At 44.6% G+C, this 23,774-nt stretch overlaps 1 protein-coding gene across 1 annotated transcript in view; it reads right to left on the bottom strand.

The window, feature by feature from the left end:
- The window catches only part of ITGBL1 (integrin subunit beta like 1), a 139,367-nt gene that overhangs the window by 113,319 nt on the left and 2,274 nt on the right, over positions 1–23,774 (bottom strand). Inside the window, exon 2 of the mRNA XM_028728201.2 lies at positions 22,857–23,068. Coding sequence (XP_028584034.2) covers positions 22,857–23,068 — 212 coding nt within the window. The remainder of the gene's footprint in view (positions 1–22,856; positions 23,069–23,774) is intronic.

Genomic DNA, 23,774 nt, shown 5'->3' on the forward strand with positions numbered 1-23,774 from the left:
ACCCACTTTTCCTTAAAGGTAAAGGGATCCCTGACCATTAGGTCCAGTCGTGACCCACTCTGGAGTTGCGGCGCTCATCTTGCTTTATTGGCCGAGGGAGCCGGCGTTCAGCTTCCGGGTCATGTGGCCAGCATGACTAAGCCGCTTCTGGCGAACCAGAGCAGCACACGGAAACGCCGTTTACCTTCCCGCTGGAGCAGTACCTATTTATCTACTTGCACTTTGACGTGCTTTCGAACTGCTAGGTTGGCAGGAGCAGGGACCGAGCAATGGGAGCTCACCCCGTCGCGGGGATTCGAACCGCTGACCTTCTGATCGGCAAGTCCCAGGCTCTGTGGTTTAACCCACAGCGCCACGCACCACTTTTCCTTAGCTTGCCCCAAATGAAAATATGGCATTCATTCTATTCATCAATATGGCTGACATTATTAAAGTGCTGATGATAAACATTTGCCCAGGACAGTCCAAATTTGCCTTGCAATATGTGATTGGTTGTCACCTTCTTATGGGTGGAGGCTTTGGCCTATACATAGGTCAGAAAAGCAGAAGGCAAAGCATCAAACTGCATAGGGATGCAACAATGGAGGAAAGCTGCCCCTCGTGCAACTCCTATCCAGAAAAACATGGCAACCCTAGATGTGGAACAGCGAAACACCCTCGGTCTTACCAAAATGATTTTAACTTCCTTCAAAACTCCTAAAGATAAACAGGGTCTTGACTTCAGATCTTGCTTTTGGAGTAATCCAGTGCTACCTCTAGCTAACACTACAGTTAGAGGTATTGTACTGATGAAATAGTTGGTACATCCCAATATTAAACATTTATTTGGTGGTGCAGCGAATAAGGATTAGGCTGCAGAAAGGCTTTCCATGGCAAAGGAGCAGTAAAGAGTTACAAACGTAGCTCATAATTTAGGGTGCTATACAAATTTAATAAATAATGGAAAATAATAATAACTGATCATAGGACTGAACTAGATGTGATGAGGCCATCACAGGTATTTTATTTACTTATCTGCCACATTCACAGAGAAAGTAAGAGGTAGGCGGGTTCTACTTCTTCTATATGAAAAGGAACTTATGTGTGAGAGAGCTAAACCCTGAGGTTTTTCAACCAGTGAGCTATATTCTGCTAGGCTGCTAAGTATGAGCAAAGGGGAAAAAACTTATTTTCTTTTAGGGGAAAAAATAAAGCTAGGGCTCTCACAGTGCTAGACTTTGTGACAAATATAAAACCGTGTGCTTGTGTGACGCGGTGATGCTGATTTTGAATAGGCCCAACCCTGTTCTTCATTGCTGAAAAATGTTGATTTACTACAGTAACTTTGAAATGGAATAGTTGAGGCCATGGCTAGAAGCAGCTTAAGCCTGAAGGCCATTTCCTTTGAAAAAAATGAATGTGTGTATTTCTTTATTGATACCAGCATTAACAAGAGAAATCACACCTCAATGTGCACACTGGCTGCTGAGTGTACCACTCGATAACTTGTTTTCATAATTTCATTTTGTCTTTTGCCAATATTCCAAAGAATGATTCAAATGAATGCTGTGGGTTGGTGTGTGTTTTTTAATGTTCCTTATCATACCTAAACACCAGTTCATGTTAATCTGGCTTGAATAGCACTTGCCATCTATTAACCCATCTATTTAATTTATCTAAATCCCCCTGCAGCCTCTCACAATACATTGAGCTTCTTTATTTGCTGTCGGGACTAATCCAATAAAAATTTCCTTGGTGTGTTTTTAAGAAAGGGGTTTGTTCATTTCCTTTGTCAATATAATTAAAGTATAGCACAAAATGTCAAGAAGTAAGCAGCAATTTCTACGGTGTTTTGCATGAATCATACATCATCTTTCAGATTGGGAGTTTATTGAAGACCAGTTTTTTTCTTTCTGAATCGTAACAGATATTGAATGCCATAAATCAAACCTTCCTTCTGCTGGATAACTCATTTGTCCTATAGCAAAACTCTGCAAAACTCCAGTGAAACTCCAGTGAAATGCATTCTTGCATCCTGAGAATAACTTACAACATAACAACTAACAACATTTCCCTAACATCTCAGAAATCAGCATAAATAGACCCTGCTCATAGTTAAGCTGATTAGTTCCCATTTACTTCAGTTAAGATGTAAACAACCAAAGAGTATGCATGATTTCTGAATTTGATGTGCGTTATGGAGTCACAGACATTTTATTTATTTAAGACTTTTATATACTGCTTATATATTTGCATCTCTAAGAGGTGTATCATAGAATCATAGAGTTGGAAGGGAACCCGAGGATCCTCTAGTCCAGGTTTCCTCAACCTCGGCCCTCCAGATGTTTTGAGACTACAATTCCCATCATCCCTGATCACTGGTCCTGCTAGCTAGGAATCATGGGAGTTGTAGGTCAAAAACATCTGGAGGGCCGAGGCTGAGGATGCTTGATCTACTCCAACTCCCTACAATGCAGGAATATGCAGTTGTCCCATACAAGGATCGACTCTGCAACCTTGACATTATCAACACCAGCTGAGCTACCCATATAAAAACAATACACAGAAAATGGGACAATAAAATGATAAGAATTTATCATAAAACCAAAGACTACCTGAAAACGGAACATGAAAGTCTTACGTCATGCGCCTGAAGTTCAGTAAGGAGAATGCCTGTCTAATTTCAATTGGGAGTTCCATAAGCTTCAGTCCCTTAAACTTCTAGCAGTTATGAGCCATGCATCTAAACACCGGGGGACAACCAACAGAGATCTCAGTGATTTACCCAGGATATAGGAGATCAGGTAGTCCTTAAGATATCCTGGACCCACGTTGTTAAAGGCCTTGTAAATTAATACAAGAACCTTGAACCTGACATGGGAGTGTATGGGCAGGCTGTGCAAGCTTTTTAAGCACTGGAGTTGTGGGCTGCAGTGGCGTAGCGTGGGGGGTGCCAGGGGTGCCGGCCGCACCGGGCGCAACATGGGCGGGGGGCGCGCTCGCACTAGCAGCTCTCTGCCCCTACTAAAATCCACGGGTTAGGGAGCCCGCGCTCGCTCGGCTTGGCGAGGAGGTCGCGGAAGGGGGAGAGCGAAGCCTTCTGCCGCGGGCAAAAAAAGGAGAGGAAGCCGGGCGGGCGGGCTGGCTGGCGGGGGTCTGGCTGCGCCTGCTGCCGTTGCCGCTGCTGCCAGGCTTTGACAGCTTGGCGAAGAGGAGGGAGAGGAGCTTTATGGTAATTGCGGCTCTCTCTCCACTGGCCGCCTGGGTAGTGAGCCGAGCCGAGCAGGGAGTCTGGCGAAGGGGCGGGAAGACACTTTCCCCCCTTTTTTCCACCTCGCCTGGTCAAAAAGGAGAGCGGAGTCTCCTCAGGGCGCCCTCAGGCAGGGCAGGGCAAGGCAAGCAGAGCGAGGAGGAGAGAGAGGGGAAGGGGGGGGGGGAAGCAGCCAGGAAACGTCGCGGTGTGGAGGAGGAATCAATTAAGGAGAGAAAGCGAAAAGCCTTGGAGAAAGGGAAAAAAAGGAAAGAAAAGAGGCAGCTCCAGGAGAGCGCGGGGGAAAGAGAAGCCTCGCTGCTGCTGCTGCTGCTGCTGCTGCTGCTGCTGCTGCTGCTGCTGCTGCTGCTGCTGCTGCTGCTGCTTGGGAGAGTAAATTACTGTACTTGCCTTGCCCCGGGTTAGGGGGCGCAAATTACTTGCCTTGCCCCGGGTGCTGATAACCCACGCTACGCCGCTGGTGGGCTGGCAGTAGTCTGTCCCCATCAACAGTCTAGCTGCAGCGCTGTGTACCAGCTGCAGCTTTCAGATCAAGGGTAAGCCCCACGAAGAGCACATTGTAAGAATTGAAGCTTGAGATTACCACTGCATGAATCACCACAGCCAAGCTACCCTTTGTGTAAGAATGGACAATAGCTGTCGAATGACTAGTTGGCGAAAAGACCACAGGGTGGCAGTGACGCAATCTTCCACATCTGTTCTCTGGACTTGGCCTGCAGGTAGGAATGGAGCCACTGTAAAACACTGCCCTCAATACCCAACCCACAGAGCCAGTCCAGGAGGATACTGTGGTCAACAGCATCAAAAGCCACGAGCAGATCAAGAACCAAGCATTTTGGACAATATCAGTATGCTGCATAAATGGAGGCTGCAGCAGCAAGCAGCAGGAAATTGCATGTCAGAGTCTGAAAAATCACTAAAGCAATTGCAGTAGGATGCATAATGCGCTCCCCTTCCTGTCCCTCCTTACAATGTGCTTGGGACAACAAACTAACACATGGAGTGGAAATCTGGACCTATGTGCCATTCCACTTGTTGGCTGTTTAAGCCTTGCATGAATCTGCTGGAGTACTAGTACAGTGGTACCTTGTTTTTAGAACAGCTTAGTTTATGAACAACTTGGAAATAAAATGCTACAAACCCGGAAGTAGGTGTTCCGGTTTGTGAACTTTGCCTTGGAAGCTGAACATGCTCCGCTTCCTGTTGAGTGTGTTCCATTTGTAAGCTGAGTCCCCCACTGCTAATCAGAGGCTTCCTGTTGAGTCTGTCGGCTGCTGAGTCACAGAGGGGATAATTGGAGCTTTTGTATTTGCTATTTTTTCATTTTTGTTTGTGTGGCTTATTCGTTTTTTTGACTGTGACTTGTTCTTCGTTTTATGGGACTGACTTGTGACTGAGGCTTGCGACTCCATTTTTGTGACTTGTTTTGTGACTGTGTAGAACCCATTTCAGCTGATTGATTGTGTGACTGCAGAAATGAATAAAGGCCCCCCATCCAAAAAATGACTATCATCAGTGTACATAAGAAAAAATAATAATTTTAATTTCTATCATCTACAATACTGTCTTATTTATTGTATAGTACAGTACATTGATTATTGCTTTCATTTAATGGATCATTGGTCTCGTTAGATAGTAAAATGCATGTTAAATTGCTGTTTTAGGGGTTGCTTTTAAAAGTCTGGAACGGATTAATCCATTTTGCATTACTTTCTATGGGAAAGCACGCCTTGGTTTTAGAACGCTTTGGTTTTGAAACAGAATTCCGGAACGGATTACGTTTCGGAACCAAGGTACCACTGTAATAAGTAGTGTGCATCAGCAAAAAGGATGCATGCTAATTTATATGCATGGGGCAAAATTTTAAAAATAATTACTACTAGCAGGATAATATCCAGTGTTGCTCGTTAATTCTAACAAACAGAAAAACAATGTGTTGTTAAAATCAGTGCAGTTTGGAAAGTTTCCTTTCACCTTCTTAGTCCAAGATGGCATCTACCTGTATCCAAACACAGATGAAAACCTGCTCCGTGATACCAGGAATCATCATGCAAAATTTGGTTACAGTATCTTAAGAGGTGCTCAAATGCACAGCAAAGAGAGACACAACTTTCCAAAATATATAGTAGATATAATACATAGAACTGCACTACCTTTTATCACAAATTTCACAACTGAACTGGTGAAATTGGTCCCACATCACCTCTCAGCTAAACAAAAGCAAGAGTTTTAAGCCTGATGATGACATTCTCTTATTTTTTTGCTACTAACCTTTTGCATACTATTTTTAGATGTAACATGCATAATTTCCAAAGAGCAACCTGCCATTTTAATAGTACTCTGCAGGATAATTTATTCAAAAACTATTTTGCACAGGGCACTAAAACATAAAAGGTGGTTGTGATGAAAAGTATAAGGGCTGCAATATGTTTAGAGGACAACCTATCATAAGGGCTCATGATGTGTGTCTGTAATTCTGCATTAAAATGATGGTTTGTTCCCTTATTTCTGATTGGCTGAGCTCTAAATCTAGGCAAGAATCCATTGATATATCCCAGCTAGGGGCTTGTCTTAAATATGTCAGGAAAGTTGAAAGTAGGACAGTGAAAGGGAAAATGGGTCTAGAAAAATCTTCATGGCTGAGTTTGCAATGGGTGTTGTAGAATGAAGCTTACTATTGCATAAAAGTCTTGCTGCTTCAGAAACTCAGAGTTCACTTTCAAAAACCACCAGTTTCAGGCATTTCATACAAAAATGTGCCGAGAGTGAATGTTATTTTTTCCCTCCGCAAAGGGCACTGTATTTCTTTAACCTTTTGTCCTACTGACCTCCTTGTACAAACAGTATCTGGCTCACTGCCCCAGATCCAGGCACTGGAGCTATACTTGCCAACACTGCATGTTTTCTCAATTCATCTAAAATCCTGACAATACTATAGCTGTCAGCTTTTGCCTTCATCATGACTTCTACACTGAGATAAAGAACAGTTGCCATAGCTGAGGACGGTCTTCGTTGGAATGGGTACGATTGGCAGAATGGATCCCCTGCCCTGGCCGCAGCCCCCCACATAATCTATACCAGAAGATTAGGTGACCAACCAGAATAGAGTTGTCCCAGGAGGAGGAAAGGAAAAAGAAGTCTGGCTGCTTGAGGCTGGATATCATTCATTGCTTCTTGCTTTGTTGTTGTTGTTGTTGTTTAGTCATTTAGTCGTGTCCGACTCTTCGTGACCCCTTGGACCAGAGCACGCCAGGTACTCCTGTCTTCCAGTGCCTCCTGCAGTTTGGTCAAACTCATGCTGGTAGCTTCGAGAACACTGTCCAACCATCTTGTCCTCTGTCGTCCCCTTCTCCTTGTGCCCTCCATCTTTCCCAACATCAGGGTCTTTTCCAGGGAGTCTTCTCTTCTCATGAGGTGGCCAAAGTATTGGAGTCTCAGCTTCAGGATCTGTCCTTCCAGTGAGCACTCAGGGCTGATTTCCTTCAGAATGGAGAGGTTTGATCTTCTTGCAGTCTATGGGACTCTCTTGCTTACACCAGCTGTAAAAGCTGGGTGCAAACCTGTGCACATACGTTGACATGTATCCTACAGGTTGCTATGCACGTGGACATATGCACGTGTCGCTAATGTTTTTCACAAGCTGCGTTGAATTTGCGTGTGGGAAGTAGGTTCACAGGTACGATTTCAAACTCCCAGCTTCCATCTGTTCACCATACTTGTACAGATCCTATGCACATGCAAAGTTATGCATGTAGGGCACTTTCTGAGCAATGGGAGGCTTAGAAAAGCAGGGTTTCCAAGCACGTGGACAGAGCCCTGAGCATGTATACTTGGACGAGTTTAGACCTGTGCAAACATTTGCACACAGTGGTCAGAAACAGGGACAACATGAACTTATGCATTCCTTGTTCCTCCATTTCTCGACAAAAAATGTAAACTAGGGCCATAATCGTGTACCCTGTATGATTTTCCACACCTTAAAGGTAAAGGGACCCCTGACTATTAGGTCCAGTCGTGACTGACTCTGGGGTTGCAGCGCTCATCTCGCTTTATTGGCCAAGGGAGCCGACGTACAGCTTCCGTGTCATGTGGCCAGCATGACTAAGCCGCTTTTGCCGAACCACAGCAGCACACAGAAACGCCGTTTACCTTCCTGCCGGAGCAGTACCTATTTATCTACTTGCACTTTGACATGCTTTCGAACTGCTAGGTTGGCAGGAGCAGGGACCAAGCAACGGGAGCCCACCCCGTCGCAGGGATTCGAACTGCTGACCTTTTGATCGGCAAGTCCTAGGCTCTGGGGTTTAACCCACAGCGCCACCCGCATCCTTTTCCACACCTTCAAGAGCCCTATTATCCAGCCTGATCATGAAGTGGTTAAGTGTGTGCAGGGGGCTGGGTAAGTGTTGGCCTCCTTCCCAATGTCCCCACAACATGCAAGGAGCCCCCTTCCTCTGTCAACCTTTGTAGAACAGAGGTGTGAAGGAGACATCTAAACATGGTTCAGCTAAAGCAAGGAAGGAGGGGCACACTCAGCATTGGGGTTGGAATCAGCATGCACACACTAGTTCCCCTCCCCAACACACACACACACACACACACACACACACATTTAGGCTATGATCAGTTTGAACGCCTGTATATAGCTAATATCCAGTGTGAAATGGGTCCAGGGTTATTGCCATAGTTTCCCTTGTCCATCAAGAAACAGATCATTTTAATGTCATCTCCATTATTTGGTTTATCAGGCAACAGCACTCATAAGGTAAGGACACACCAACCTTAGGTAACTGAAAACTTTAATTGACTGACTGGCAGCCCGGCAGATTATTGTGCCAGAAAACTAGCTGCTGCCTGAGTAGCTTATCTCTCAACTACAGGCGAGTGGACTTGGCATGTTACATGTACAAACTGCAGATACACAGACAGACACACACACACACACACACACACACACACACACAATAAATGCAGATCCAATGGAACTCGCTCTGCCCATCGCATGCTATCTTCCTTGTGGCGATCACACAGGGTCCCCGGACGTTTCACCGTCTATTGATCCCTGTGCCGCCACTTTATTTATCGCTGCCACCACCCAGGCCCTACCTGGTACAATACTGAGTCCAATCAGGGTTAAACTGGAATATAAACTTCTGTTTATTTATTGCAGTTTAACAAGCGTGTGGTTTCATAAACAGTATCGGTCAATTACAATCATGGGGTGACTATCCAGACCTATAACTTCCGTTACCTGCTCTCACTCACTAAACCACCTCTCAGATATTTTCTTGTCTTCCTAGTTCCTAATTGTTCCTGACTCAGCTGATTTCGCTACACTAACTCAACCTACCCACAGACTCTATCCCAATTCACTCCCACTCCAACCAACCACCCAACGAGCTCCTCCCTTCGCCCCGCCCAGAACTGGTTTTATAGTCTCTCTGACTCCACCCCCTAGGTTCTGATTGGGTAACCTGTTTAACTATTTCACCTCCAGAACTCTCATATGTTAACATCACATTCCTGTTTATAACTGCCCCCCTGGACTTTCTTTTTGCCCCATGAAGGATAGCACAAAAGCAATGGCAGGGCAAGTATCCATTTTCCTCAACCATGGAGCAAACAGTTCCAAGGACAATTTGGACAGAGAATGTGATGGGGCTGGGGAAAGAGACAAAAATACCTGCCTTCATGGCCACAGCCCTAATCAGAACTGGGGAGTTTGTGACTGCATTTACAATTTTCTTTAAAAATGCAGAGGATCTGACCACAGGTATGACTGTGTCATATATTTTGGTCTATAAAACAGACAACATATGCTAATTGACTAACTGGGGTATGAACCAGTGTTTGAATTATTTTACCCCCATAACCTTCAGAATAGCAGCTAGGGAGTCTGTAAGAAAAGGGAGGCAACCTGCTACTACCAGTCCATCATTCGAGCATTGATATGACAGATATTGCAAAAGTTAATTCATAAAAAATATAAATTATCTCTCTCTCTAGCTCTTCAGTTTCAGCAATCCTGTTTTGGAAGAAGCAGCCTCAGTAGATCCAGATAAAATCAAGGGCCACTCCAAATGAGCACTGGTGATTATTTGTGCTTGTGATGGACTTCCGGGTTGACGCGATCGGTTTAATGGCGGATTCCCTCCGAGCTCCGGAGGGAATCGGCTCCATCGAGGACGGGTCTTGCCGCGCCGGCGACGCGGGGGCCCTTAGAAACCACAGGTGCGGATACCTGTGGACCTGGTGACTCGGTGGGCACCTTAAGCGCCCTCCTTGACAGTCGAAGAGCCTTTTTAAAGGCTGCGGAGAAGGTCTGAGGAGTGGAGTGGTGCTGAGAGTCGATCGCTACCTCGGTGGAGCGAAGCCGCAAGCCATTGCCGGAGAGCGTCAACTTTCTTCCTGACATTCGGACTGAAACAAACACCCTCGTGAGTAAAACGAAATTTGGATTTTAAAAGAAATCAACTTTTTTAATTTGGCGAACGGGGGGGCTGTGTCAAAAGGAAGTCCGCACCCCCCCCCTTGCATGCACGATCGGAAGCAAGGAGCGAAAGCCTAAGATCGTTGTCTTTTGGGACTGATAGAAGATTCCATCGATTTGTGAAAATAAGCTTTTTTTTTCTTTCTTTTTTGTCTTTTTAAGTTGTGCTGGAGGAAGAGGTGTATTTGGGAAAATTTTTGGGAACCCCCACCCGGGATCCGGGAGTGTTCCGCATTAGCCTAGCCTGAAAGAAAGGGAGTTTGACAGCTGTCATCTGAGCTGTCAAACAGCGGAATCAAGACAAGAACTGTATCTTTATATCTCTCTGATCCAAAGGTGTTACATTTAACCAGAAGTGGCTGGAAAATAAGTAATAACAAGTAATAACAAAGTAATAGACTGTTGGTAAAGGGAAAAAAAAAATGGCAATCCCCCTAGGGGAGAACAGAGACATTACAATGGCTGCAGAAGGAAAATTACAAGCGGAAATAGAAAGAGCCCTTTTTCTCGTGGGAATTCTACAAGAGCAAGAGATAGTTATGGACAAACAGCTCACGGTTTTGATTTCAAAAACAAGCAACTCTACTGACGGAACTGAGGATTTGACCTTGAAAGATTCTGCAGCTGAACTGGAAAAAGTTTCTTTGAAGTTGGAGGACAAGGAGTCTGGAGGGCAAAAAGTACAGGAACAGGACTTCATGCAGCAAGGGGACAGAGAAGTTTATTGGATTATGGATTTTGAAAAGAGAAAAGTAAAGGAGGAAGATTTTGGACACTACAGATGGGAAGCTGAAATAATGAAGAAATATAACTGGGACTTCCTCCTCTCTTCTGGCATTGGTGAACGTGATTTAAGGGAATATTCGGCAGAACCCCTGCAGCAAGTCCTTCCAACTAGGTTGGACTGGAGAGAAGGTGAAGAGACTGTATTGGACATCCCTCGAGACTGGAAGATCAATAAGAAGGATTATCAACAAAACAGGCAGAGAGAGACTCAAATGGTGTTAGAGGCCTCAGATGTGAGGAATCCGGGCTAGGAGTCTTATAAGAGGGCAGATATCTAGGAAGGGACAGATATCCGGACAAGGAGGGAGGGGGAAAATAGAAAGTTTTAAAACTAGTTTATGACTTTCGAGTTTTATAATTTTGACTTATATTTTAACATGAAAATGGGGAAATTTATGGTAAAAGAACCTCGATCGATCTTAGAAAAAGAATTTAAGGAATATAAGAAAATGGGATAAATAAGTTGGGCCTAATAAAGGGAATTAAGTTTAAATATAATAAGAAGAGGTTTAAGGAATGAAACAAGAACTTGCTGAATTAAGTGTGAAAATTGGGATGCATGGGCGGGGGTGGGGGGAAGTCAATGAAAGAGGGTTATGAAAGAATCTATTTGTGATTATTTCTCTCTCTCTTTTTTTCCTTTCTTTTTTTCTTTTTCTTCTCTTCTTTCTTTCTTTTTTTCCTTTCTTTCTTCTTTCTTTTTTGCTTTGTATTAAAATTTGAAAATCCAATAAAAATTATATTAAAAAAAAAAAAATATTTGTGCTTGTGATGGAATCAGGGCAGATATGCACAATCCGGCTTTCAATACGGTTTGATCCTGCAAAGGTTTTGGGATAGACTTATAGCTTCATTTCCATTTGGTTCAAGTCCCATAGCTTGCTGCGGAAATCTTGTACCTTTTCACACAACAAATGTTCTGGTTTTGGTTTATTGCCTTAGGTTTCCTCTGCTACAATGAAGGCAGCAATAACGTTGTACGTTGGGGAAGTATTGCAGAACAATTTATTGATTTAACATGCTGTAAACCGCTTTGAGATTTTTATTAAAAATATAAAGCGGTATAGAAATTTTAAAAATAAATAAAGTAATAAAGCAGAATGATGTGTGGACCTTCTAGCAAAAATCCACTACTAAAGCACTATTATTGTGTCAGTGGAATGTTGCAAATTACACCATAAAAAAACCCACCAGATTCCCTCACCAGTAATGTTTTCTTCATAGTATTTCTTTAAGTAGTAAAAGATACAATATAGGTCATCTTTACAGGCAGCAGTGGGCAGTCTGATGGGGTGGGCTGCTGCTGCCTACCGGGAGCGGGAGGGGGTAGTTAGGTTGGTGTAGTGCAAATGCATCGACAGAGCCAATCTGCTGCTCCTGCTGGTACGTTTGCACTGCACCACCATCCCCTCTCCCCACTCACCGCACAACAGAGACTCACTCACCTGTGGGAAGGCCAGGTAAGCGCCTCCACCTGACCATGCCATCTGCTACTATTTGCAGGTTTTTGTAAGAGACATATCTGCTGTCTAGTTTACGTTCTCAGTTTCTCTCCTCTTTCCTCATCTCATACTTCTTTCCTCCCATCTAGAAGCCTGCCTTCAGGCACATCTGGGAATATGGGCCACAAAAGCAACATTGCATTCAAACAATTATTGTCAATGGCTTTCTGGGAAGCCTTGCATTACTGTTCCAGAGACCCTGGGGACCACAATTCATTATTCAAAAGGTTAAAAATGTTTTATCGGATTCCATGGCAACAACTATGATTTATTTATTTTTATTCCAGAAACAGGCCTCCAAATTACATTTCTAACACCGCCCTATTTGGCATCCTATTTCGTTTACCAACCACTTAGAAAACGAAGCAAGCACAGCAATATTCCTCGCCACTTATGGTAGGACAGCAAATGTTATCATATTCCCCAGGGACATGAAACACAAGCAACTAAAGGAGGACCAAAGAAGGGAAAGCTATGCTCGTTTTTCTTTTTCTTTTGTTTTAAGAATGATTTTTTGTGTGCCTAGAATCAACGAACACATTAATATCAGCCCCCCGCAATTGATCAAATCACTATTTCGTATAAATACCTTTTTACAGGCAGCATGCTCCTCCTTAGTAGTGTTCTACCCATAACATACAGTGGTACCTCGGGTTAAGTACTTAATTCATTCCGGAGGTCCGTTCGTAACCTGAAACTGTTCTTAACCTGAAGCACCACTTTAGCTAATGGGGCTTCTTGCTGCTGCCGCGCCGCCGGAGCACTATTTCTGTTCTCATCCTGAAGCAAAGTTATTAACCTGAAGTACTATTTCTGGGTTAGCGGAGTCTGTAACCTGAAGCGTATGTAACCTGAAGCGTATGTAACATCAGGTACCACTGTATAAGTTGGCAAAAATGATATTTAATTAAAAATAGAGCCAAGAACCAAGCCTATTCACAAGCCTATGAGAAGTATTTACAAATGTGTGGTGTGTGTTTTTAAAAAATGTTACTACATTTGCAACTGCAAAAGACCCATGGTTACACCACACCACAGCCAGGCCACAGGCTGTATCCACAAAGTGAAAAATTCTTTACATAACCATCTCATTCATAACGAACATAAACTTAGAACAGCATTTGCTTCGGCAACCTGTACTCTAGGTTTGCTTAACACCTGCCCGAGTAGTTTTCACACATTTGCCAGCTAGCAAATATTTCAGTTCTTTGAGAAGCAGCAAGGAAGGGTGTTTGAAAGAGTTTGTGATGTAAACTGAAATGATGAGGCCGGCTTCTCCATTGGGGGGGGGGAGGCCCCACTCTGTTCCCCAGATGTCAGGGACTGGCTGGGTAAGAAGGAGTGGTAGGAGCTGCCTTCCCCAGGGGCACATAAAGAACGCTAATATTATTTATAGGCTTCTCCATTTCAGCCATTTCATTCCAACTCAACAACCAGATTTAGATTTCATCCAAAGGCTTAATAAATAAACTCTCACGGCACTTGTACATTTTCCTTTCCCAAGGAACATGATGTACTGCACCGTATATGTTCAGGCATTTCAACAAAGAACATAAGAATCCTGCAAGATCAGATCAAAGGCTTATCTAGTACAGTGTCCTGTTTCCCACAATGGCCAAGCAGATGCTTATGGGAAACCCACAAGGAAGACACCTGCACAACAGCACTCTCCTGTCTGTGTTCCCCAGCAACTGGAATTCAGAGGAATACTGCCTTTCATACTGGAGGTGGTACATAGCCGCAAGAAGTAGTCGCCAGCAATAGCCTTAAATCCCCACGATTTTGCCTAATCCCCTTTAAAGCCACCCAAAGTTGGTAGCCATCAATACATCTCATGGTAGTAAAGTCCATACAGTGGTACCTCAGGTTACATACGCTTCAGGTTATAGATTCCGCTAAACCAGAAATAGTACCTCGGGTTAAGAACTTTGCTTCAGGATGAGAACAAAAATCATGCTCCGGCAGCGCGGTAGCAGCAGGAGGCCCCATTAGCAAAAGTGGTGCTTCAGGTTAAGAACAGTTTCATGTTAAGAACGGACCTCTGGAACGAATTAAGTACTTAACCCAAGGTACCACTGTAGTTTAATTATGCACAGGCCCAGATTGCATGCTGGACTATGTAAGCTATGCTGTGCATAAAAGGTAAAGGGACCCCTGACCATTAGGTCCAGTCGTGGCCGACTCTGGGGTTGCGGCACTCATCTCACTTTACTGGCCGAGGGAGCCAGTGTACAGCTTCCATGTGGCCAGCATGACTAAGCCACTTCTGGTGAACCAGAATAGTGCACGGAAACGCCGTTTACCTTCCCACCAGAGCAGTACCTATTTATCTACTTGCACTTTGACGTGCTTTCGAACTGCTAGGTTGGCAGGAATGCTGTGCATAGCTAAGTGTAAACGTGTAAGCGTTCAGAACCTCCCTGGAAAGATCACATCTGCTTTGTTCCTCCTCCAGTCTTACTGGTGGCTAAGCCATGATTTCCCTTACTGCTAACGTCCAAATTTGATTCCATAGATTGACTCATTCCATAAGAGAACCATAAGCTGTAGCCAAGATCTGTTCTTGGTTTACACAGCAATGGTTTGTCTGTGGAAAATAAACCACAAGTCCTGATTTGAACAGAACTCTCAACTACACCACGTCTCAGTTCTGGGTAATGAGAAAGAAGATGCAATTTTTTCCTATGAGTACCCTCATGCTTCCATGTTCCTGCCTAGGCAAGGTTATGTACAAACTAGACAACAGTATGAGGAAGCATTGCCTTTTGTCTGTCTTGGATCTCCCAATAGTCAACCTCATTGGATGATCCAAAGCTCTAGTATAATAATAATAATAATAATAATAATAATAAGTTATTTATACCCCGCCCATCTGGCTGAGTTTCCCCAGCCACTCTGGGCGGCTCCGAATCAAGTGTTAAAAACAGTACAGCATTAAATATTAAAAACTTCCCTAAACAGGGCTGCCTTCAGATGTCTTTTAAAGATAGGATAGCTGCTTATTTCCTTCACATCGGAAGGGAGGGTGTTCCACAGGGTGGGCGCCACTACCAAGAAGGCCCTCTGTCTGGTTCCCTGTAACCTCACTTCTCGCAATGAGGGAACCGCCAGAAGGCCCTTGGCACTGGATCTCAGTGTCCGGGCTGAACAATGGGGGTGGAGACGCTCCTTCAGGTATACAGGACTGAGGCCGTTTAGGGCTTTAAAGGTCTGTGCCAACACTTGGAATTGTGCTTGGAAACGTACTGGGAGCCAATGCAGATCTCTCAGGACCGGTGTTATGTGATCCCGGCGGCCACTCCCAGTCACCAGTCTAGCTGCCGCATTCTGGATTAATTGCAGTTTCTGGGTCACCTTCAAAGGTAGCCCCACGTAGAGCGCATTGCAGTCGTCCAAGCGGGAGATAACTAGAGCATGCACCACTCTGGCGAGACAATCCGCGGGCAGGTACGGTCTCAGCCTGCGTACCAGGTGGAGCTGGTAGACAGCTGCCCTGGATACAGAATTGACCTGCGCCTCCATGGACAGCTGCGAGTCCAAAATGACTCCCAGGCTGCGCACCTGGTCCTTCAGGGGCACAGTTACCCCATTCAGGACCAGGGAATCCCACCCACCCACCCACCCCCTGTCCCCCAAAAACAGTACTTATGTCTAGTATTATGAGGCAATGAGGATTAATTTCTCCCCATCTGCTTTCTCCAATTGAGAACTTCCTCTCACTGACGGACATCCTCACACATTGCTGTATCTCCATCCCCCAAGTGTGGAGGCATCAGAACTGGTCTGATGCAATGTGGATCACAGTGTGCCATCGACTCCAGGAAGTGGAGTGCCTGAACTACACCAGTCTAATGAGATGTACAACCGGGGGAAGACTTTGACTTTGACATCCAACTGCCAACTTCCATTATGAAGCTGTGACATAAACCAAAGCCACTCCTGAAAGCCCTGCTTAATTATGCACCAGATGCTACTACTGCTAATATCCAGAAGTCATCAGAATAGAGAGAGCTAGAGAGGAGAAGGTCTCTGACCCTACCTGTCACAGCTTATTTGAGCTCTTGGTGTGATTTAGCAAGACATATGGGCGGAAGGAGTCAGTCACATTACTCCGGATAGACAAACCTGAAGTGACAGCAGAATGGAAAACCACATCCCACTTTATGACTCCTTCTCATTGTCAAAACATCTAAAGCACCAGATCTCATCTCCCTTCCCTCCCACCCAATACGTAACACAGAGTTTCGGGGAACAGACGTCCTCAGTTTACCCGCTAGCTTGGTGCCACATCACTGACATAGGGCACAAAGAAGCCACTTTTCTGTCAACTTATCCCACGGAGCTACTTCAAGCACATAAACAGAGGCATTTGCATGATGCCTTTAACACATAATTGCTGCCATAATGAGCAGTGTAACCAGGGCTGGAGCAAACAGGGAATGGGTAAGGAAGTACTCACAGGGTGATGGAGGATGGTGAGGGGATGGAGGCCAATGCCACAGCATGAGGACCCATCACCGGAGCCAGAGGCACCCCTGTCTCCACAAACACGCCAGGCTCTGAGGCAAAGGGAGCACCAGGAGAGGCAAAGGTTCACAGCCCAGCAAACTAGCTGGCCAGGTGTGAGAGGTCTGTGATTCCTCAGCTGGAGGAGGCTTGGAACAGGTGAGGGTCACCTGCCTCATCAAGCCCAGATGCTGCAATCAGCAGGCAAAGCCCAAAAGGAAAGCGGAGCTGCGATGCTGTGTCTGCTCAACTGTATACAACAGCAAAGTAACAATCTAGGTAGGTAGCAAATTCGACAATACATACAAACCTTGATTAAAGAATAAAAGATTCCCTAACTATTTTTAAAAGAGTAGAAGATTCCCTAACTATTTTTAAAGGCCTACAGAAATGTGGGCATTACAATTTTGCCAGAAACCAAAACTAGAAGCGGAGAAAGGGGGGGGGGATATACCTTTTCTTAAAGCAAAGCATAAGTTTGATGAGTCCTGGGTTGTTCTATTGGAGCAAGGAGAGCTACTGGAAAGTCTGGGGTTTAAATAATAATCTTAGCTAATCCCTCCTAGTAGGGAAAGGAGGGGTTTAAGATGAGCGATCTCAGAGTTCCTGCCCATTTCTCACCTTGCCCATCCTAAAGAGAAAAGGACTGAAAACTGGCCACCCTGTTTGCTTAACGAAAGGGTGAAAGACTTGTGATAGTGAGTGGATTAACTGAACCAGGCCATCTCCTCCTGCTATTTGCCCTCAAATCACCTTACCATTGTGCAGATGGCTCCCATTAAGGAGTTGAGTATCCTGTGCTTAGGGATGCGGGTGGAGCTGTGGGTTAAACCACAGAGCCTAGGACTTGCTGATCAGAAGGTCGGCGGTTCAAATCCCCGCAACGGGGTGAGCTCCCGTTGCTCGGTCCCTGCTCCTGCCAACCTAACAGTTTGAAAGCACGTCAAAGTGCAAGTAGATAAATAGGTACCGCTCCAGCGGGAAGGTAAACAGTGTTTCTGTGCGCTGCTCTGGTTCGCCAGAAGCAGCTTAGTCATGCTGGCCACATGACCCGGAAGCTGTACACCAGCTCCCTCGGCCAATAAAGCGAGATGAGCGCCGCAACCCCAGAGTCGGTCATGACTGGACCTAATCATCAGGGGTCCCTTTACCCTTATCCTGTACTTAGCAACTAAATTTGCATGGGTTAATCTTTAGGTCAGATGTGGGTGAACTCAGGATATGCCTGAGTGGCTTTCAGGAGACTAGAAGTTCCAGGGTCACCAAAGTTCATCATGGAGGGCCTCCTGTCATATTGGGAGTTATGGCAATCTTACACTCATGCCACAATCTACAAAGGTAAACCATATCATAAGTTCAGATTCACACAGACCTCTTCACACATGCTGGATGCCTCATGCCAGAGTCATGTCATATATATATCAGACACAGACACACACACACACTTGGGACTTACAAGAATAAAAAAAACATTTCTGCCTTGCTTTCCTCAAGACACGACTGCTGCAAACTGTTTTATTATCAACAGATACCCTGCGTTTGAACTATAAGCCACCCTTTGGATTCATTTTCATTTAACCTTCCCAGGACCAGCATTAATCTCAAAGCAAAGATTGGTAACTAAAAAGTCTTCATTAAACTGAACAGCACAATAAGAAACAAAATGAGACTGTTTCCACGTACTGTAATAAGAATGAAAAATAAGATGGCAGTTTATCCTCAGTCAACATTAATATCATGCCCAAAACAACTCTACCTATAGCAGATTTCCAAACATGATAGAGGCAAGGACTAATATACACTATGACTCAAAACTGACGTTAACTGTCTGTGTATATCACCATAATAATTCTTGATCCTCACCTGTATCAACCCTTTTTGTTTTTGTCTCACTGTAAGCATGAAGAATTTGTGACCCAGCAGCCTGAATGGAGCTCACACTATTGTTTTTGCACTCCTCAAAGTCATAAAATAAGGTAGTTTATTAATACATTGTCTGGTGGTCTCAAGTTGGTGAGGCTGCCTAGTAAGAATAGCAGGTTTTATATAGGATAAAATCTTACTTGCCGCTATTCAGATATGGTATTTGGCATCTTAATGACCCCACCTCCATGCTAATTCTTATGAGGGTGACTTGATCCCTTTATGGTAGGATGAAGCATTGCAGTTTGGGGAAAGCCGTTAAAAGCAGTTGATCCAAATTCTTCTTCTCTCACTGAACTCAGTAATTATTATGGTGGAAAAGTCAGTATCGTTAAAACTTTAGGGAAGTTAGGCTTCAGAAAAAATACCCCATACTTTCAGCTTCAGCTTATACAGAAAGTAGAAGGCATTGCAGCACACCAAGCAAAACAGTGAACATCAGCCTGATATTTTGCACACATATACACGCCTCAGCAATATCTAACGGAGCAAGGGATATGCAACTCTATTTGCTCTCACTGTCATCAAGCCTTAAGTGAACCTGTGATGTCATCATATCCATTATGTGATCCCTTATTGGCTGGGGTCATTCACGGTGAGATAACAGCAGTGTCAGCAACAAAAAAAGTCAATTCAGTGGCAGCAAACAGTTTCAAACATCCGCAAGAAAATGTAGAATTACACTTGGTTTCCATTGTGTTTAGCACCTGTCAAAAGCAGCTTCCTTGAAAGCAGAACTCTTGCACCGAAAATCTTCTTGAAAGTGAAAATGCAGCCCAGACCTAAGTCCGATGTGCATGACATTTTGGGTCCATGTATTCTATCCTAAGCAACAGTGTTCTGTGTGAGCACATTAAACATTTCTGTATGATGCAGCAGGAGAAAGGGGGCCAAGTACTAGTTTCTCTTTTTAAAAAGCATTCACGTTATAGGGGTTTGTTATTATTGGACTTATTATTCTTAACAACGTTGCTGTTAAAATAAGTTGCTATTTCTTTTCCAATGAAATTTGCCAAGCACATTGCTGGAACGCATTTGTTACTAATGGCACTCTCTGTAACATTTGCTTTGACCTAATTGTGGTGCCTGGCCCGAAAAGTTGACACGTTACATGGAACCGGTACAAATATTCAGAGAGGATGTGATGTGAAAAAGCCCCAGCGAACAGTCCCTAGTCCTTTGACAAATGAAAAGACTGCAGTTTTTCCTCTGTTCCCATGTTATTGAGCTATTTAAAAACTCTTAACCCTGACAACAGAATGTGAGCAATTAAAACAGACAACTGAAAATACTAACATTGTGATCATGCCTTACAACTGTTTCAATTCACAGCAAGTTTGAGGCTCTTGTGCAGCTCAGACTTATGCATGTTTGCTCATACTGTGCCCTGGATTCAACCCAATTTACTCCCTAGTAAGCAAGTGGAGGATTGCAGCCCAAGCAGACACCATGTGCCAGAATCTAGTGTTAATGCACAGTGGACACTAAAGAAGATTTACACAGAGAGGATGGAATTAAATCAAAGATTAGTATGACTAGGGCCTGTTTCATGCAGTGTATACATGGAATCGGTGTGTGGGTGTGTGCATGCATGCGCAGGGGGTGGTGCCCAAGGCATTCAGCATGAATGATGAAGTCCACACACAGCATGTGGAGTGCACAAACTTCATGGCACTCAGTAGTTGGTTCTGCTCCCCAAACTGCCATGGCCTTATCTACAGACTCCAAAAAAGGGAAATGCAGTATTTAACCGTTCAGACCACAAACCAGAAAGACCCTTGGCAACCAGACCAGGGTGTGAAATATGCTGACTGACTCCAGCTACAAAAGCTGAGGCTGCTGAAAAGGCCAGAGCCAATCTTGGCTGTAAGTCCTGGCAGGCCTTTCCCCACTAGTCCTGGAGGGCAGGGCCCTGACTTGACTCCAGCTATAAAAGCTGAGGTGGCTGAAAAAACTCTTGGGCTGGGGTATTACTGGTGGGGGAGGGTTGCTGCTATTATTGATACTACTTTTTGGTATTTTTTATATTATTTTATATCTTATTATGATTTATGTGGAAATTGTTCAGTTTGGTTGTGTACTTTTGATGCTTAATTTATTGTTCATGATTGCTTTCATTATGTTTGTAATTATGTGTTTTCTCATGTTGTAAGCAGTCTTGAGCATGATTTTGGCTATGAAGAGGCAGCATTCAAATAAAACTATATATATCTTTGCTCTCTCTCAGAACCTCTCTTTTGCACATCTTATGAAACCCATGTAACTAGCTAAGCTAGATTGACTTTTTGATTTCAAGCCTACGTGTGTGATTTTGTACCTTCCCTTTTCTTCTCCCCTCCCCATACCCCAAACAAGCATCTCCTTTATACTTGGGCATTTGGTTTCGTTGCCTTAAAAGGGAAGCTGTCACAAAAGGCTGCACAGTTGTTAGAGCTACCCCTTTGTGTTCTAATGATATTTCACAAGATTTTGTTACGATCTCTTTCTACTGATTTTTGGAAAATAAAATCCAAAGCTCATCTCTTTGGTTTTTTGCTAGAGCTGGGCTGAAGGGAGGTGTCCTTGTAATAAAGCTGAGAATCTCCTGTGGGATAGCCTATGTAGGGAGGGGAAACTTCCAGCTCACTGGCTATTTTTAGGCCTGCCAGGGTGTCCAATTTGGCTGGTGATGTTAGCTTTGGGCATGGACTCATTGCACCCTGTTTCAAGCAGAAAGATGATCTTGATTGGCTGAGATGCATGAGAAAGTTGTCTGCAAGGAGCTGTCCTGCACACCCTGAACCTGCTCAGTTTCAAAAGGAAGGGAGGGGAAACATCCCTTTAGCAGTGCTTTGCTGCCTGCTAAAAGTTTTGACATGGGTGGCACTGTGGGTTAAAGCCTCAGCGCCTAGGACTTGCCGATCGAAAGGTCGACGGTTCGAATCCCCGCGGCAGGGTGTGCTCCCGTCGTTCGGTCCCAGCGCCTGCCAACCTAGCAGTTCGAAAGCACCTATGGGTGCAAGTAGATAAATAGGGACCGCTTACTGGCGGGGGCGTCCCGTGTGCTGCGCTGGCTCGCCAGATGCAGCTTGTCACACTGGCCACGTGACCCGGAAGTGTCTGCGGACAGCGCTGGCTCCCAGCCTATAGAGTGAGATGAGCGCACAACCCTAGAGTCTGGCAAGACTGGCCCGTATGGGCAGGGGTACCTTTACCTTTACCTTTAAAAGTTTTGAAGTCCGAACTTTGGGACTTCAAAGTACCAACCCCCCCAATGTCATTTGTGACATCAATTGATTGACAGGGTGGGTGGCTCTGCCCACCTGTCAAATTTGGCTTATGTGATAGAGCCTTATAAGGATCTAGCCCATGAAGCTGAAAAGTTCCCCCACCTCTGGTATCGGGTGTATTAAGGTGTGCTTCCTGACTAGGGGCAGCCTATGGTAAGTCTTGGGGGGGAGGGGAACCCCTTATACAAAAGGCACCTTCCAACAGGAAAAGTCTCCTTCATTCTTGGTCCCACATGCACTCCCCCAATCTGCTTGATCTTATGCTGCCATCTTATAAAAAAGAGTGCCAATTGAGCAGAAGAAAAAATCCTACCCTCTTCTCATGCTTTTAAAGGTGCAGAAATGAGCAAGTGAGCTTTTTCTTCATGGCATATAAATAAACATCAGTCTCCAACAAAAAGCTATTCATTTTTTGCATTTATATTCCACCTCCCTCCAAGGAATTCAATGTTATCTGCATGGTTCTCCAACCAGCCCTTAACCTCAGAACAACTTTCTCATCCAGTGAAATTCATGGTGGAGTCAGGATTTGAACATGGGTCTTACCAGTGCAAGTGTCTCACTCTAAACCAGCCTTCCACAACTTGGTGCCTTTCATATTTTTGGTCTACAAATCTAACCAGCCTCAACCAGTGTGGCCAATGGCCACAGATGATGGGAGTCACAGTCAAAAACAAATGGGGAACACCAGGTTAGAGAAGGCTGCTCTAACCACTACACCACACTAATTCACCAGCTAGACACGGACTGAAGAAGTCTCACATGGTCTCTAGCTATTTAGAAACTCAGAAGAACCAGGACTCTTCTAATCAACCAGTCTTTATTACCTTAACCCTAAACATAGTGGGTCAACCAAAGTTCAATCATTGGCCGTGCTAACCATATAACCATGCTCAACCAAAGTCATTATTGCCGAGTGGCCACAACCAGCTCAGTTTTTCTGCCTTCACCCACCTACATCGAGAACCTCCAAGATTCCCACAACTCTCTACTCATACAGGAACCCAATAGTAAAGGCTTCCAGTCCCATCATTTACCAGCACCTACCAACAGTTCAGATGGCCACAGAGATGTCGTGACCACATTTGAAGCATACTGTGGACCTCTGTGAGCTGTTGAGACTTGCTTACCTGCACAAGTTTCTCCATCGTAGGTTTCGCACACCCACTCATGACATTCACAGAGGGGCCCATAGTATTTGCCCGGCTCGGTCACTTGGCAGATGCAGACCCCACAGTCACACTGGCCTCTGCCACTGCAGAGTTTTCCACCAGGGATTCGACACCTGCGCTCTGACTCGGTCAGGGACAGTCGGCAAGGCGAGGTCCTTCCCCAACCATTCCTGCAGGGAATTAAGAAAACAACCAGTTGTAAAAAAAAGGGGGGGGGAGAATCACACAAATGATGTAGAAACTTGTGCTGCTGGGTTGTACTCATTCGGCAATCAGCCCACAGATTATTTTGGAATTAAACTTGGTGGGGAACCAATTTCTGGGTTTTAAGAAAAACATTTATTTTGGGTTCCAAATAAAAATGGGGCTAAGTGGCTAGATATTAAAATCTGTTAATCCACACACTAACATTGGCGTGTGGCTTGAAAATTCGCACCAGTGTGATAGATGTGCACTTTTTCTTCAAGCAGAACCCAGTGCTATTTCAGCAATGCTTGCATTCAGGAACAACTTTGTTTCTGCATTTCGAATGAAGAAGAGAAACGCTTTGCTAGATATAATTTATTTATTTATTGCATGTGCATGCTGGCTTTCCTCTAAAGGCACTTGGGAAAGGTTACCCTTAATTTGACCATGTAATAATCCTCTAAAGGTAAAGGGACCCCTGACCATTAGGTCCAGTCGTGGCCGACTCTGGGGTTGCGGTGCTCATCTCGCTTTATTGGCCGAGGGAGCTGGTGTACAGCTTCCGGGTCATGTGGCCAGCATGACTAAGCCGCTTCTGGCGAACCAGAGCAGTGCACGGAAACGTCGTTTACCTTTCCGCGGGAGGGGTACCTATTTATCTACTTGCACTTCAACGTGCTTTCAAACTGC

The sequence above is a fragment of the Podarcis muralis genome, chromosome 4, assembly GCF_964188315.1.
Source record: "Podarcis muralis chromosome 4, rPodMur119.hap1.1, whole genome shotgun sequence".
Taxonomy (NCBI): domain Eukaryota; kingdom Metazoa; phylum Chordata; class Lepidosauria; order Squamata; family Lacertidae; genus Podarcis; species Podarcis muralis.